General features: G+C 42.1%; 1 protein-coding gene across 3 annotated transcripts in view; it reads right to left on the bottom strand.

Annotated features, from left to right (window-relative positions):
* Nucleotides 1-14,870, bottom strand: part of LOC144818761 (uncharacterized) — a 171,748-nt gene that overhangs the window by 90,692 nt on the left and 66,186 nt on the right. For all 3 annotated transcript variants that reach the window (XM_078676486.1, XM_078676487.1, XM_078676488.1), the window contains exon 5: nucleotides 10,860-10,985. In XM_078676486.1, coding sequence (XP_078532612.1) covers nucleotides 10,860-10,985 — 126 coding nt within the window. The remainder of the gene's footprint in view (nucleotides 1-10,859; nucleotides 10,986-14,870) is intronic.

The raw sequence follows: 14,870 nt of genomic DNA, 5'->3' as shown, positions 1-14,870 counted from the left end.
GTTTCAAAAACAAAGGAAAAAGTGAACTTGTTTTGAACATTACAGGCCCATCAACCTTACCGTTTTATAATTTCTTTGATATTGATAATGACTGATTTGAACTTCACTAGCACATTTTCCATTGTTGTACACTATTTGATAGGTTCTTAAACAATGCTACATTATCTTAATCGTATATCTATAGATACGACTGGGAACAATGTATATAGCTGCATTTTCAATAGCATTTGAAGTATGTCTTTTTATAGGGTACTTCTTTTGTATCTGTAGAGATTTTCCAACCTGTGTATGTGTGATGGAAGTAACCAAATGTTAGATGGATCACTTCCTGTGATAGCACCAAGCCAAAGGTCATGCAATGTTGCTTTCTTTGGTTTCCTGGGGTCCAAAGGTCAAATGATGTCACTTTTTGTAATGTCATCAGGTTAAATGCCTCACAATGTCCCTTCCTGTGATGTCACCAGGTAACGGTTTGTGTAATGTAATTTCCTGTGACATTAGGCGGGGGTCACATGGCAGGTGATGTCACTTCCGCTACCCCTGGCATTTTGATGAATCGACGTCCATGCTTTGGCTCCGAGGGGGGAAGGGGCGGGGGGGGGGAGGCTATCCTAAATAAAACCTTTCAACTTACAATACATAGGGTGCCCACTGATCCCTTCGGTAGATATGTGATGACTGTGGAGCTCATGGGTGGTAGGCCTTGGACTTTAATTAGTGTGTACATGCTCCCACTCTTACTAGACTCAATGCTGGAGGCCATTTCACCGATGTTAGCAGAGTCTCTGCAGAGTTAAACGCTTGTCAGGGGAACTTGAATGCTATAATGAGTACTCATATGGACACAGACTCACATTCAGTGATAGTCCAGTCATTGCGGCTACACATGTGGGTGGAGATGCTCGATCTTGTGGCTTGGGACACCGGGAGCTTGAGCAGTACAAGCATTATTCACCCCCACATGACACTTCCTCATGTATCGTCTAACTCTTTGCCCCCTCCACAGAAGTTAGCGATATCATTCACACATGCATACTCCCAAGGGGTATTTCGATTACTCCCCTATTGCCCTAACCATACATAAAGTGGGATGCAAAGTGAGAGGACCCCCCGTCTGAATGCTAGGTGGTTGTCAGACAATTCTTTTGGTGATTATATCCTCGATAGCATTACTGAGCATTTTACACTTAACAAAGGTACAATACTTTCTCTGGTCATGCTTTGGGAAGCATTTAAGACAGTCATCAGGAGTAATGCTTTATTCTTTATTAATGGGAAAATGAAAGATCGTGGAGCTGAACTGCTGGGACTGGAAAGGGAAATTTCACACTTAGACCACACTGATTGCACTAGTCCCGCGGCTGGGACTCACTCAGCATAGCCTCCATCACACCCAGGCTACTGTAAAGTAAAAACTCCTCGACACAGCCCACATGGGCTGGCTCTACACCCAAGGGAGAGTGAATGAAATGGGGCATAAGGCTGCAAAATAGAGTTGTCCTATCCATTCATTCGATAAATGGAGTGGCACTTAGATAAGCACCTCGTATAGCGGCTGCATTTGCAGTCCAGTAGTGTGCACTGTAGGCATTCCACCTGTTGCCCATGGAGGAACAGAATAACCCTCTTGTACGTGATCTACTAATGCATGCTCTAAGAGTAGAGTCACATGATGACTTGGCAAGCTTTAGCTTCAGTGTTATCTGGTGGAACCCATAGCCCTCAAGACTTTCCATTAGTTTTTTTAAAGAAGCATTCTTCCCTCCTAGCCCACCACTTAAAGCTACTGTAAGGCACCACTTATAACCAAAAGTCACTGCTCTACGACCTAAGAAGGGCAACTATTACAGTCATGCTTACACCAGGTAAACTCTGAGGAGTGTGCTTCTTATCGTCCCATATCATTAATGAATATTGAACTGAAAATTCCCACAAAACTTTTAGGCCCTCACTTAGCAAGAGTTGTGCACCTGCTGGTCCACGAAGTCCAGAATGGTGTTATGCCTAATAGAAGTACCAGGCAATGTCTATGCCGCCTTTGTGTGGCTCTCGCAGGCAACTTAATGAAGGACAGTGTCCTCCTGCTGGTGGATCTAGAACATGCCTTTGATACATTACATTAGCATTTTATATTGGCAGTTCTGCATAAGGTGCAATTTGGCCCCTGTTTTCTCCATCTGATTGAAATATTATACACCGAACAATGGGCCCAAGGCAGGGACACCTGTGTGCTGTCTTCATCCTTCCCCATACAAAAAGAGGTACCCGTAAGTGTTGCCTACTCTCACTGCTGTTTTTCACATTGTGAAACAGCTAGCAGTGTTGATAAGACTGTTTAACATACAAAAGGGTTCCCTCGGGGGAAGCTAAAAAGCCTTTGCCTCCTCGGCTAAACAAATACTAGCGATCTCTAGCAGATAGACAAGGACCAGCTATTTAATAAATGCCTATATACTTGTATGCACAAGCCTGTGCAAACATAGGGTATAAACATTTACATGCTTTGAAAGTGAAGGCACGCATGGCGTGCTGCAAGTAGTGCCTGCAGGACCAGAAACGTATTAAAGAAAATAGTTCTTAAATACTAAAACAAACATACTGTGTAACAACAGAAGTAAAAGGGCCAGTCCTCATGGGAGGTTACAAATGAAGACAAGGCGGTGTTAAGGGGGGACTAACAAGCCTATTAACGAATGAGAAGCCAGCATTTACAAAGGACAATGACACAAGCCAATAAAAAATATGGGCGGAGAGTGGGCGGGGCTCCATTTCCATACTCTATTACAGCATGCCTCGCAGAGCACATGCGCTGCCCAGGCTAAACCTAAAAAATGGATAGCCCCAAAGACCTCTACTTGACGAACGATAGCTTTCATGCCATAAACACATTGATGATGAATAACTATCTAAAGCTCCTTACCTCAAAGACAGAGATTATGACAAGCAGGCAATGACAAAACTACTAGCCTACCGCCATATGGCCTCCTGAACTTGAATACCCTTCAACAACATCAAAGAGAAGTTAGAAACCGAACAGTAACCATGGATTCTGACCTATCCTGACTGCGCCTGGTTGGAATTTCAATTACACCGGAGATCTCTCCACTTCTCTCTCCCTCAAACCATGCCAGCTCAGGATCATGGCGATGCACAAAATCTCAGACTGGACAACCCAGTGCAGTAAGCAAATAAGTACACTATATCATATGAAACACACAAAGGGACCTGCAGAGCAGTTCACAACTAACAGTATGCTGAACACCATAAAACTGCATGTCTGCCTCTTACACTTCATCATCAAACATACTGCTATGTGCTGTGTTCCATAACACAATAGCTGCACCTTGTTGGCCATCACGCATGACATTGAACACTTCCCACATAGGATTAAAACAAAAACATCCTTCCAACCACACAACCTACATGGTGTAGCACGGTACGCATGTAGGCACGCACTGTAGTGCCCCCACATAGAGGAAGTAAGTGCTATGTAAATGCTGCAATACAATACAATTATTCAGAGAAAAATGTATCAATGGCTTTTGACCGTAATTCCGGTCTCAAGCAATTGATCAGATACTGATACCTCAATGGGATTGGTATTTGATTGACAAAGGAGAAGCTGTCAAAGCGGGTCATCTTTCCTTTTGGAAAACGTGATGGCAGCCTTGGGGCAAGCATACCCTACTCTTGATTTCTCCTCAAACTGGGAACTTATGGTTTTTTTGCAACACTGGACCCTTTAATGGATACAGCTGCTAAGAGGAATCACTGCTTTTCGCTACAAGGAACTCCCTGTTTGCACTTGCCTGCTATTGCTGCCACTGCTCGCGGGACCCGCTACGCGGGTCCCCCTTCGTTGTTTGGAGGAGAGTCTCTTGTGCACCGGGCTTGAGGCAGAGACTAGGAGGCTGTGAAAGCTGCAGGGCTGCGAGCGGTGAGTCAGGGACTCGGAATCCCAGGAGTCCCTGCGGGTCAAAACCATCTACACCGGGCCCGCTCTCCCTCCTGCCACGCCCCCCGCCCGAGGTGTACTTAGTTCCCTCTACATCTGCACTTCGTGGGACGCTAAGAGGAATCGCTGCTTTTCGCTACGAGGTACTCCCTGTTTGCACTTGTCTGCTATTGCTGCCACTGCTCGCCTGACCCGCTACGCGGGTCCCGCTTCGTTGTTTGGGGGAGAGTCTCTTGTGCACCGGGCTTGAGGCAGAGACTAGGAGGCTGTGAAAGCTGCAGGGCTGCGAGCGGTGAGTCAGGGACTCGGAATCCCAGGAGTCCCTGCAGGTCAAAACCATCTACACCTGGCCCGCTCTCCCTGCTGGCACGCCCCCGCCCTCCCACCCCTCTTTATAACGTCTGTGGCCGTCAGAGGCTGAAGTAGACTGGGCTGGGCCCCGTCCCTTTGGCTTGTCCCATCCATCTGTCATACTGACTGACTTGCTCCATTTCTCCGCTTGGCACTGGTCAAGAGTGTTATATTATTATGTTTGTTTTTTTTCTGTTGTGCTCCCCTGTTCTCTATTATGACGGCAAAAAAAAACTTCGCTCTGGCCGAGTATTAGTTGGGAGGTCATGTTCTAAAACGAAATCGAACCCCCTGCGGAATAAAATTAATTCTACTCTGCAATTGAAAGGTCAATGCCAACTGTATAGTTTATGGGAAAGGGGAAAGGATAAAGTTGTGTCCGATAACCAAAATTCTGATGATTTAAAGGGCAATAAGCCAGAGACAGTTTTTTTCCCTGTTAAGGATATTATCACTCAGATTGAGGCCTCTTCAACGCCTCCCCCTGGGAAACTTTCCTCTGAATCGGTGGGGGGTCCTGGCTCACCTCATACCCCCTTAGTCACGGAGGGTGATTTTACATTACCTGATATTGATCTAGAGTCCCATAAGCGGTATTCGGAACTTCCTGTTCATGAAGCCCCTTTAACCCCTAGGCTTCATCTTTATAGCAGTACTCCTTCTAAATTAGATTTCTCATTATCACAGTTAAACCTCATTTCTAGCTCTGGTATTAATATGAATAATATTCTCCATAGTTCCCCTATTGGCAATGATAATTTAATTTCCAAATCCCTGTCTTCTTTAGAACACTTATTATCCTCTATTCTTCTTTTACTGGAAAAATTTGTTGGAGGCTCAGATTGCGTCCTTGATACGGTAACCCAAATCCTTAGGGTGTTATTACACAATAAAGGTGGGACCGATCCTGGGTCGCATCGTGATCCCCCCAACTTAATTGTGAATTCGAGTAAAGACAAGAGATCAACAATGGAGATGGAAACTCTAGACCTAGTTCAATCGGACCTGAATCTTGTTTCCAACGGTCTGATTGGAAATAAGATAGCGGCTATTCCGGCGAGTCTCTCAGTCGATAATGCAGTTTCAGCTGGAGGCAACTGTATCGCTATTATTGATGAAAAGATAGAACCCTTGTTTGACTCGGTTGATAAGCAAAATACGGAAATGCCTCCTCTATTTCCCATATTTATCCCTCTTATTAAAAAAGAAATAGAGGCATGTACCGATCTCCCAATTAAGGATAAAACGGCAATACCTCCAATGCAAAAAAAGAATAGAGGTAAAAAAAGGAAACCTATTCAAAGATTCTATAAAAAAGACAGAGAAAAATTAATTTTGAAAGTAATCTAGAGGCCTCGCCAGAAAAATCCTGCCTTGAAGAGTTGTCACCCAACTTATCTGACACAACTAGTGCATCTAAAGGGAATCATGTGAATATTACTTCTGAATCTGCAGGACCCTCAAGCTATTCTAGAACTATTGATTCGATTCCCAATAAAAATGTTCTACTCCCAACCCTCAATCCTCTGGCTAAGTCATTTCAGGATTTACCTATAAGTGAGCATGTCCCCATTTTCCCTGTTCAGGAGAGAGACATTGTAGATACCATCTTTTTGGATTTTACTCCTCTCTTTGATACCGATCTTATCTTAAATAGATCGGTACTCCTTAAATGTTTCCGAGAGATCGGAAGTTTAAAATTAATACAAACTTCGGATCTAGATCTGGTATCGTTTCTGAACTCCTCTACAGGGAAAATAGCCAGGGTAAAATTTCACTCTAAATTGGTATTAAATCATATCCTTCACTGGGCAGAGGAATTACAAATAAGAGGGATAGATGTTGCTCCTTTCTTTGAGGAACAGGGTAACAAATTATTCACTAACTTGTCTACAATTCATGGAGTAAAACCGGTCTCTATAAACTGGTCCTCAGCTAAAACTGAGGATCTTAAAATATGTATATTAAAAAATGAACGACAAGTAATTTATAAAAACCCTGTTCCTTTAAACCCAGTCTTAATGGATGATATATCTAAATGGAGTTGGTTGCCTGGCGTGTTTTCAAGCAAATCCACATCTTCCCTTAAACCGCATTTACAATTTTAACATTGATTTAAAAATTATCTCTTGGAATATTGCGGGTTTTAAGAGTAATCCAGAAAAAATTGCATTTTTGCATTCCCTAGAAGCTGATGTTATTTGCCTTCAGGAGACTTGGGTGGAGGGTAAACTAATGCTGGAAAAAGAGTATTATGTTCTAGATGGTAGAGCACTCCCCTCTAGGAGAGGCCATGCGAAGGGGGGATTAGCCTGTCTACTTTCCAATAAGATTAATTGGAATGCCTCCCATTATTTGGAGCCAAATAAATTATTTCAGGCAGTAACTCTGAAAAATTTGATTAAGGATGACCCTACTAAATCGCTTGTCCTGATAAACTCTTACATTCCCCCATATATTTGTTTTAATGTTGGCCTAAAGTCACTTTTCTCCTTCATACTTAAACTAATGGACGCTGCTTTACCTCCACATATATTGTTATTAGGGGACTTCAACTGTAAACTTTCTAATTGTGGCCTTGATCTTTTTAGGAATAAGCTTAAGGAAGAATCTCTCCATATTCCGCAAGCTCAGTTCCCTGCGAATATTAAGTCCAACAATAGAGGGAAATTGTTTTTGGAAGGTCTATCTAAGGCGGACTGCCTAGTATTAAATGGCAGATTCCCCTCTGATACCCCTGCAGCTTTTACACATAAATCACAAAATGGAGAATCAATCATTGATTATGTAGTAGCAGACAGCTCCTTCTTCCCTTTTTTTTTTTTTTATTAAACCTTTATTCGTACAGAAAGGATATACAAAGCTGGGCCTACAACCGATCTGGCCGGCCACGATATGATAAAACAGTTAAAAAGTCCAAAGTAAAAGACACAGAATCAGACGTAAAGAAGCACATTCAATATAGCCGTAGAAAAAGGGGAGGGGGGGAATATGAGGATTTAAACGGCCAGCAATCAGGAGCAATATGAGGTTATTTTTATATTATAACGATAGGGCGTATGACAGGCTCAGCAACAACAAAATAGTATCCGGATTCCCAACACAAATCATTAGCAACAAAAAGGGTAAAGGGCCTTCTTCCCTTTTTTGAAGGATATTTTGGTTGTTAATTCGGATCTAAGTGACCACAAGGTGCTGACTGTCTCTGTTGGTCTTGAGCCGCTCTTGTCGGATTCCTGGCACATTGATACTGATTTGGAGAATTTTGGAGCTAAGTCGGGGAAATGTTACTGGAATCTTCGAGCAATCAAGAGCCTGCTGAGTATTTTGGTACCTACTGTGGAAAATTTGTCCCACTGGGATGGGAGGGAATTCCTAGGTTTTTTCGATTTTTGGAAATTAGTAACCCTAACAGCAAAGAAAGCCCTTCCTGTTAAAAAACCTACAGTATTCCCTATACCCCTTCGGCAATTAAATATTGAAATAAATAAATTAATAAGGGATCAATGTTTATCATTTAACCAGGAAAGGTTCCATAAAATTATCCTGCTAAAAAGAAGGAGAACAAGGTTGAAGGCCAGACTGAAAAGAGATAAAGATGACTCTCTATGGATTAAACTCCGGGAATCCTCTCATAAGGGTCAAGCCAGGACATTCTGGTCATTAATTGGCGAGGGTTGTGGTTCTAGATCCACACCCACACCAATATGTATTGAGGAGCAGACTTGGGAGCAATACATTAAGCATTTATATAGCAGTAATGGCACGTCACGGGATCATGATTCCCTTTACGAGGACATTCTTCCTCATGATTCCCCGTCTGAAAAGGACATAGAATTAGCTATTAAGGGCATGCGCTCCTCTGGCGCTATGGGTCCCGATGAGGTTCCTATTTCTGTTCTAAAAGATCAGAGCGAACTATGGAGCAAAATCCTTTACCCTGTGTTTAAATTTTGTTTTATTAGTGGCACCGTTCCCCCTTCTTGGAAAGGGAGCATTCTAGTCCCTCTTTTTAAAAAAAGGGCAAGAGTCCTCCCTCAAAACTACCGCCAAATCGCCCTATTAGATGCTATCGGCAAGGTCTTTGCTAAATGTCTTCTTAATTTAATTAACGATTGGGTGTCTACGGCCAAAATTTTACCCTATCAACAAACCGGCTTTAGACAAAAGCACGGTACCCTTGATAATCTGACGGCACTTCAGGTTATAACGGAGAAATATGTCAAGGTTCGTGGAGGGCGAGTTTATGGGGCCTTTATCGACTTCTCCACAGCCTTTGACAAAGTAGATAGAACAACGCTGTGGGGAAAGTTATCCGCCTCAGGGATGCCATCCACTCTTCTTAGATTAGTACGCGCCTTGCACTCAGATACCTGGTGCAGAGTGCTGTTGGGAGGGGAAAGAGGACTGTCTGGAACTATTCGCACAGCTAATGGGTTAAAGCAAGGTTGCCTACTGGCTCCTTTGCTGTTTTCTCTATATATAGCCGATCTACCCCAGGTTCTTTCTGCAAGTACAGGTATTGCTCCTAGCCTGGGGGGCTCCCCAATTGTATGTCTTATGTATGCTGATGATATTTTGATTCTTGACTTAACGCCTTATGGGTTGAATAATCGCCTGCATGCATTGTACACTTATGCTGGAAAGCATCATTTGCTGATAAATATCGCAAAAAGTAAAGTGATGTGCTTCTCGGGTAGGAAGAAGTCGAAATATGTGAACTTTCATTGGACTGTGGGGGGCCAAAAGTTGGAAGTAGTGCAATCTCACACTTTCCTTGGCAAAATTGTTATGAGCAATTTAAGTGAAAAAGCTCATATAGCTAATAACACCCGGAAAGCTATTGTCCAGGGAAGGAGTTTGATTTCACTATATAAGGCTACAGGCAGAAGGCATTTCTCGATACTGCTGGAGGTGTATCAAGCAAAAATTCCTGCCTCCTTACTCTATGGAATGGAGTTAATCGATATGAAATGCTGGAGTTTTTTTAACTCCTCTGAAGGTAAAATCCTTCGTAACCTCTTATCTGTCAACACGGCTAGCTCTACAGCTGCTCTTAGACAGGAATTTGGATTACGAAGTAGCTGGGTCCAAGGTTTAGCGGGGAGTGTGCGTTGGGTTTTTAGCCTGGCAAAGGGTGAGCCTGGCTCATTAAGACATCTTATAAAAACGGAGCTGCTGGGAAATTTTAATGATTACTCTTTAATTCTAATTTTTTTTAGATTTGCCGTGAGCCAATTACATCTAGACGAAGCTGTTTTGTTTTCGTTATCTGCATACCAGCTGAAAACCCTCCTTAAGTCCGCATCTTGGGAATTAGGGTTTAAACTGGATAGAGAGAATTGTACTCTAAAAAAAGATACTACTCCAGTTACTGATTCCTGTCTGGTGGGGAAGGCGCAACCCTATGTTTCTTGGAACATTCCCCATGGAGTCAGGCGTCTATTGTTTCTAGTAAGGCAGGACTTACTTCCCCTGAATTCTCTTCTATCTAAATGGTATGGCTCATCAGCCTTATGTGATCTTTGTAATATGAATAACCAGAATTCGCTCCATGTCATCTTTATTTGTCCAGCTCTAATGTCGTACAGGCGAAAGTGGCTAAGACCCATTTGTCTCAAATTAAATATTCTCTCTGCTATAGATTTTATTGCGGCCATGAACAACCCCCCTAATGAAATGTTCTGTTTTAAATTATATAACTTCTTCAAATGTTTCTTGCCATTGTATTAGTTGGGAGTTTCTGCGTCCAGTTTACTCTGTATTTTTTTTCCCCAATTTTATGTTTTTGTAATATTATCTTTTCATGATTTTAATGGATTGTATTACTATGTCTTTTTATGTGGATCTCATGTGAGTTCCGTAAACATAAATAAATAAAACTTGAAACTTGATACAGCTGCTTTTTAAAAATGTTTCCCCATCTAGGAATGCAAATGCAGCGATGAAGATCTGCTGTACCTTCCAGGACTTCATCAATGCATTTGTAGCCAATGACAGGTGTTCGTACACTGCTACCTACATAATTTATATTCATTAGGTTAATTCGTTTTCGACTTCCTGTAAATGTACAATTTGTGACACGACCTATTTGAACATAGGTTGCATCACAAATTACAATCTTATTCGCAAATCAGTCAGTGTCAATGTTGCACTTCCCTAGTTCATATTATGTGAAATAGGTTTTAAAACCTTCTGATTGTCCCCCTCTGCAGGGATAAAAAAAATGCAATCATTTGCAGGACTCACTGACCACATACATCAAGGGTAGGTTCAACCCTAGATTATTTAGAAACCATTTTTTTTGTAGAGGGCGGTATAGGTTAAAGATCTTTTGCTTTGGTTTAGAAATTACAAACCACTGAACCCATTGAAATACATGCCTCGTTATACATAAACTTTCAGTTGGATTTCAGGGTTTCACTTACTTTAGAAGTTTTGTTTCGGATTACCATACCTGTCCCATGAAGTGATGCTATTTCAGGATTTTCTGTGGGAGAACAATGGAAGAATGTAATGTGTTATGAGGCAGAGCAACACATATTTCCCATACCTCCTTCATCTGTTTTGAGGCAATGCTTTCTTGCTCTTCTCTCTGAATCTTGATGATGTGATTGATGTTGAATTCCCTGTCCGCTTATATCCAAACATTCATCTGGGGTATTATCTGTATTGCCTCCTAGACAAAAACAACAAATACAGATTATAAAGCTTACAATCACTTATTGCACTCTGGCTTTTGTGTTACAAGTATATATGTAGTTCCCTCTTTTATATTTTGGGTTTATGCCTCAAACCGTACAAGTAACTTTGGGCTTCATTTAGAGGTGGGCAGAAATGGAGCATCTGCCTAAAACCCTTTTCTGTTAAGAGGTGGAGGAATGAACGCGTGTGCCTCAGCCTGTTCCACCATCTGAAGTACCTTCACAGCAGTCCAGCTGCTGCAGAAGGGCTTCTGCTGCCATTCATTCCTACCAAGGAATGACAGTCCACAGCAGGGTAAAGGTAGCCCTGTATGCAAAGATGAAAACTCTAAATGTGTGATGGCCACTGATTTTGTTTTCTAAGCCAACTTTTTTAATATAAAGTATGTCTGTTACACTTGCCGGACGGTCTGCTAAAACCCCATGGTATGTGGGCTGACAGGCATTCATTAGCTTCACCAAACGTATACCCAACATGTCAACAGAAGCGCTTTCACTGAATTATCCTTTCTCCTACAAGGGGGATCTGTAAATGCGGCAAGTGGGTCGCATCAGCACCAGCAGGACCTCTGTTACCCCAGCACCGCGCTGTAAATGAGCCCCTTTGAGTTGTGTAAAAACTAAGGAGGCTCAGAGAGCCATCTAGAGGAACGTGTTAAGTATATGACAATTGCTAGAATCTTCTGTTGAAGGTGACCCTAAAAATCACAACTTGCAAACGCGGCAGCAAACCCTGCACAACTATCAGTGATTGCTAATTCAGAAAAAAGGCAAAAGCGCACAGTGGTAGCAGAAATTGCATGAAAGACAATGGTGCATCAGTGCTACTACCAGTAGGCCTCTTCCTAGCAACTGCAAACATGGCAGGGAGTAGGCAGTGAATGGCCTTCCCAGTTACTCAGCTTAATATGTTGTAAATATGTTGCTCAATAAAAAGCACAACATGTTAGGAAAGGCTGGTACACAAGACAAGCTCCACAATAAAATCTGATCGATGTGCATCATTACTCATAAGGCAAAAGTGGGAGCAGAAACCCCTTGGCAAAATAGGGTCTATAAAGACCGTGGCATTATATGACAAGATTGTAGGTGCAGGTGGCAAACACGGACACCATGGATAATCCAGTAGGGACAGGTCATCATTTGAGCTGGTTCCAGTCAACGGTTGAAGCATGTCATTGACGTTAGACTTTAGGGAAGATCAAGAAGAGAATTAAACTTGGTGAGAACCCTCATGTACATTACTGCAGCCAAGACAGTATTCCACAGCATTTGATAAATGCCTATAAGTGCATAGTGTGTTGATTCCATGCATCTTTGCTTCAACATTCGCATACATAACATGGCTCTGATCACTATCACCTAGACCACCATCTTCTGCATCATAGAAAGTTACACCTACATGTAGGAGTAAATATATACGTGTATTTATCTTCGTGGATACGGCCCGTGGCTACTGATCTCATTGTGTCTGTACATACCACCACAAAAGACAACATTTTCGAATCCGGTGTGTGTTAGCTGAACGGTCCATAAATTTCAGGATTGAATTTAGCTTGTCCCACAGAAAAGGGCACTTCTGTTTTCTTTTTCTGTGCATAAACTGACTGGTCTTTAACATTGATACTGTATTAAAATCTACTGCACCTATTTGGTTTAACCCCATATCTGCTAACTGAGACGTGCTAACCTTTTGAAGCTTTATCTACAATCACAGCATCAATTGCTTTTATTATGTGTGCATTTGCCAATGGTTTACTGTGTAGACGTTTTGTGTGTGTTTGTTGATGGCACCCTAAGGTTGAGAACATGCATCTGTGTGCTTTTGTATGGCGTTCTTAAGGAGGAAAACTGACTGTAGCCCTTTCTACAATCACAACATTAGAACTTTTGTCTGCTGGATTAGTGTCTCCAACTTGAATTTCTATTCGGCCTACACTGAATGATGGGCATGAGTTTAATTCTTATGTCCAGGCATGCAAGGCTAATGTTATGCCTAATAACATATTGGTAAAGTATGTTGCCCATCCTTTGTCTAGCACACATTTTCAAGAATTCTGGCTGGTGCATGGTTGGACCATTATCTCTGGCTCTGACACCACTCCAAGGATATTATCAATCTGAAGGTACTTTTTAGCACTGCTGTCACCACCTCAGCCAATCTCAGGGCCTCAGTTGGCTGTCAAATTTGCTGCACGTGTATGGTCTTAATCGTGACTGTTTTCCTAATAGTGACATAGGTGTGGTGACTCAAAGCATAAATGTGTTTATCTCTGGTATGAACGGGCTAATGCCATCTTAATGCAGATGGATGAAAAACGTCTCCCACATTCTCTGCACTTGAATGTGTTTTTTCTCTGGTCATTCACAGAGCAATCTGGAGAGCGGGTTCATTGTTTGATCTGTCAGTAGTATCCAAGTCACATATGAACATTGTGATGATGTGTCCCTAGTGTGCACAAAGTAGCAACATATATGGCCTCTTTCTTAATATCCTGCTACGTGGTGGCCCCTATCTCTCTGTCATGTTCAATGTGGAGAAGACTGTGGAACAGACCTAACATACTACAGCCTCCACCTTACCATGTTTGTGCCACATGCCAGTTTGGCCTTGTTTGCGGGAGATTTTAGTCACTTTCTGTGCATCTGGCCAACTTTTTTGTTTTTGTTTATCAAAGTCTGTTTTATTTTTTAAAGCAAAAAAAAAAGAAAAGGAACATAGGTCCACATGAACACAGCGTTAAGCCTACAACCCATTTAGGGTCGGCTGCGTTATTGTCAAGTGCCTCCCAGTGTAGAGAGATGCAGTATTCAGGCAAGTAGAGACACAGCGTGCCGCCTACAACCCTTGCCGCGTGATCTATTACATGTAGTTATATGAGCTTGTTGTGGGGATTCCCAGGACCTTTTGTAACATGCATAACGCGGGCTAGAGGCCCATATAATGCGAGTAGTGATAGAGGTATAGGTAAAGATCAGAAAAAGAAAAGGTGAGAGTCAGGAGAAGAGAGTTAAGCTGTGCAGGTAAGTAAATGGGCCGACACAATGTGGCGTGTGATATTGGCAGATATGATGGATATAGATCCTGGTGCTTGCTGAGGAGAGTGGCGGGGACGAATGATCTAATTATGTGAGGAGTCTGCTTGGGTTTGACGGGAGTATGGCGTCCTCAAAGAGTCGCAGCGCTCTGGCCAACTTTTAAGTAGGGTGTTATTTGCCCCTGTCATGTTCATCATTATGGTCACTTTTTAAAGTAAAAATGCAATTGCTATTGCTAACTATTTTGCAAACATTCTGATGTAGCTCTGTAGATGTTGGTGCCTGAGCAGGGGCTGATTCTGTGTTAATATCTTGGCAAACAAAGTTAGGCAGATTTGTGGAAGAAGAAACTACTCACACAACTAGTTATTAGCTTTAACCACATATTTGACCAAGGCCTCATGCTCTATGAGAACAGTATTGCACAGTCAGTCAACTATAGCCTCTGAGAATTGCAGTATTAGGAAGGTCACATGTTCAAATCCCGGCAAGGCAGACTTCTTACTTCCATCCCGCCAAGGTCGGTAGTTCGAGTACACTTAAATTAAGTTATTTTTAGTGCGTAAAAATGGTATGAAGCATTATATAAAGAAAGTGATTATTTCTCTGATGGAATATCAGATGTTTTGAGCATCAATCTCTACTTACTATATACAAACTTCAGTATGTTTATTTGCCACTGCAAGATTTGTGGTCTAAAGTTCATACAATATTCATAGCAGCAAATGGAATGTAGGGCTAAAGAACTGCATAAAATGACAAGTTTTAAAAAATACCAAAAATAACTGCCTTCCAGAAATACAGATTGTACCTCAGATTTT

The sequence above is a fragment of the Lissotriton helveticus genome, chromosome 2_1 (assembly GCF_964261635.1).
Source record: "Lissotriton helveticus chromosome 2_1, aLisHel1.1, whole genome shotgun sequence".
Lineage (NCBI taxonomy): Eukaryota > Metazoa > Chordata > Amphibia > Caudata > Salamandridae > Lissotriton > Lissotriton helveticus.
This window is presented reverse-complemented; position numbering and strand designations above follow the sequence as displayed.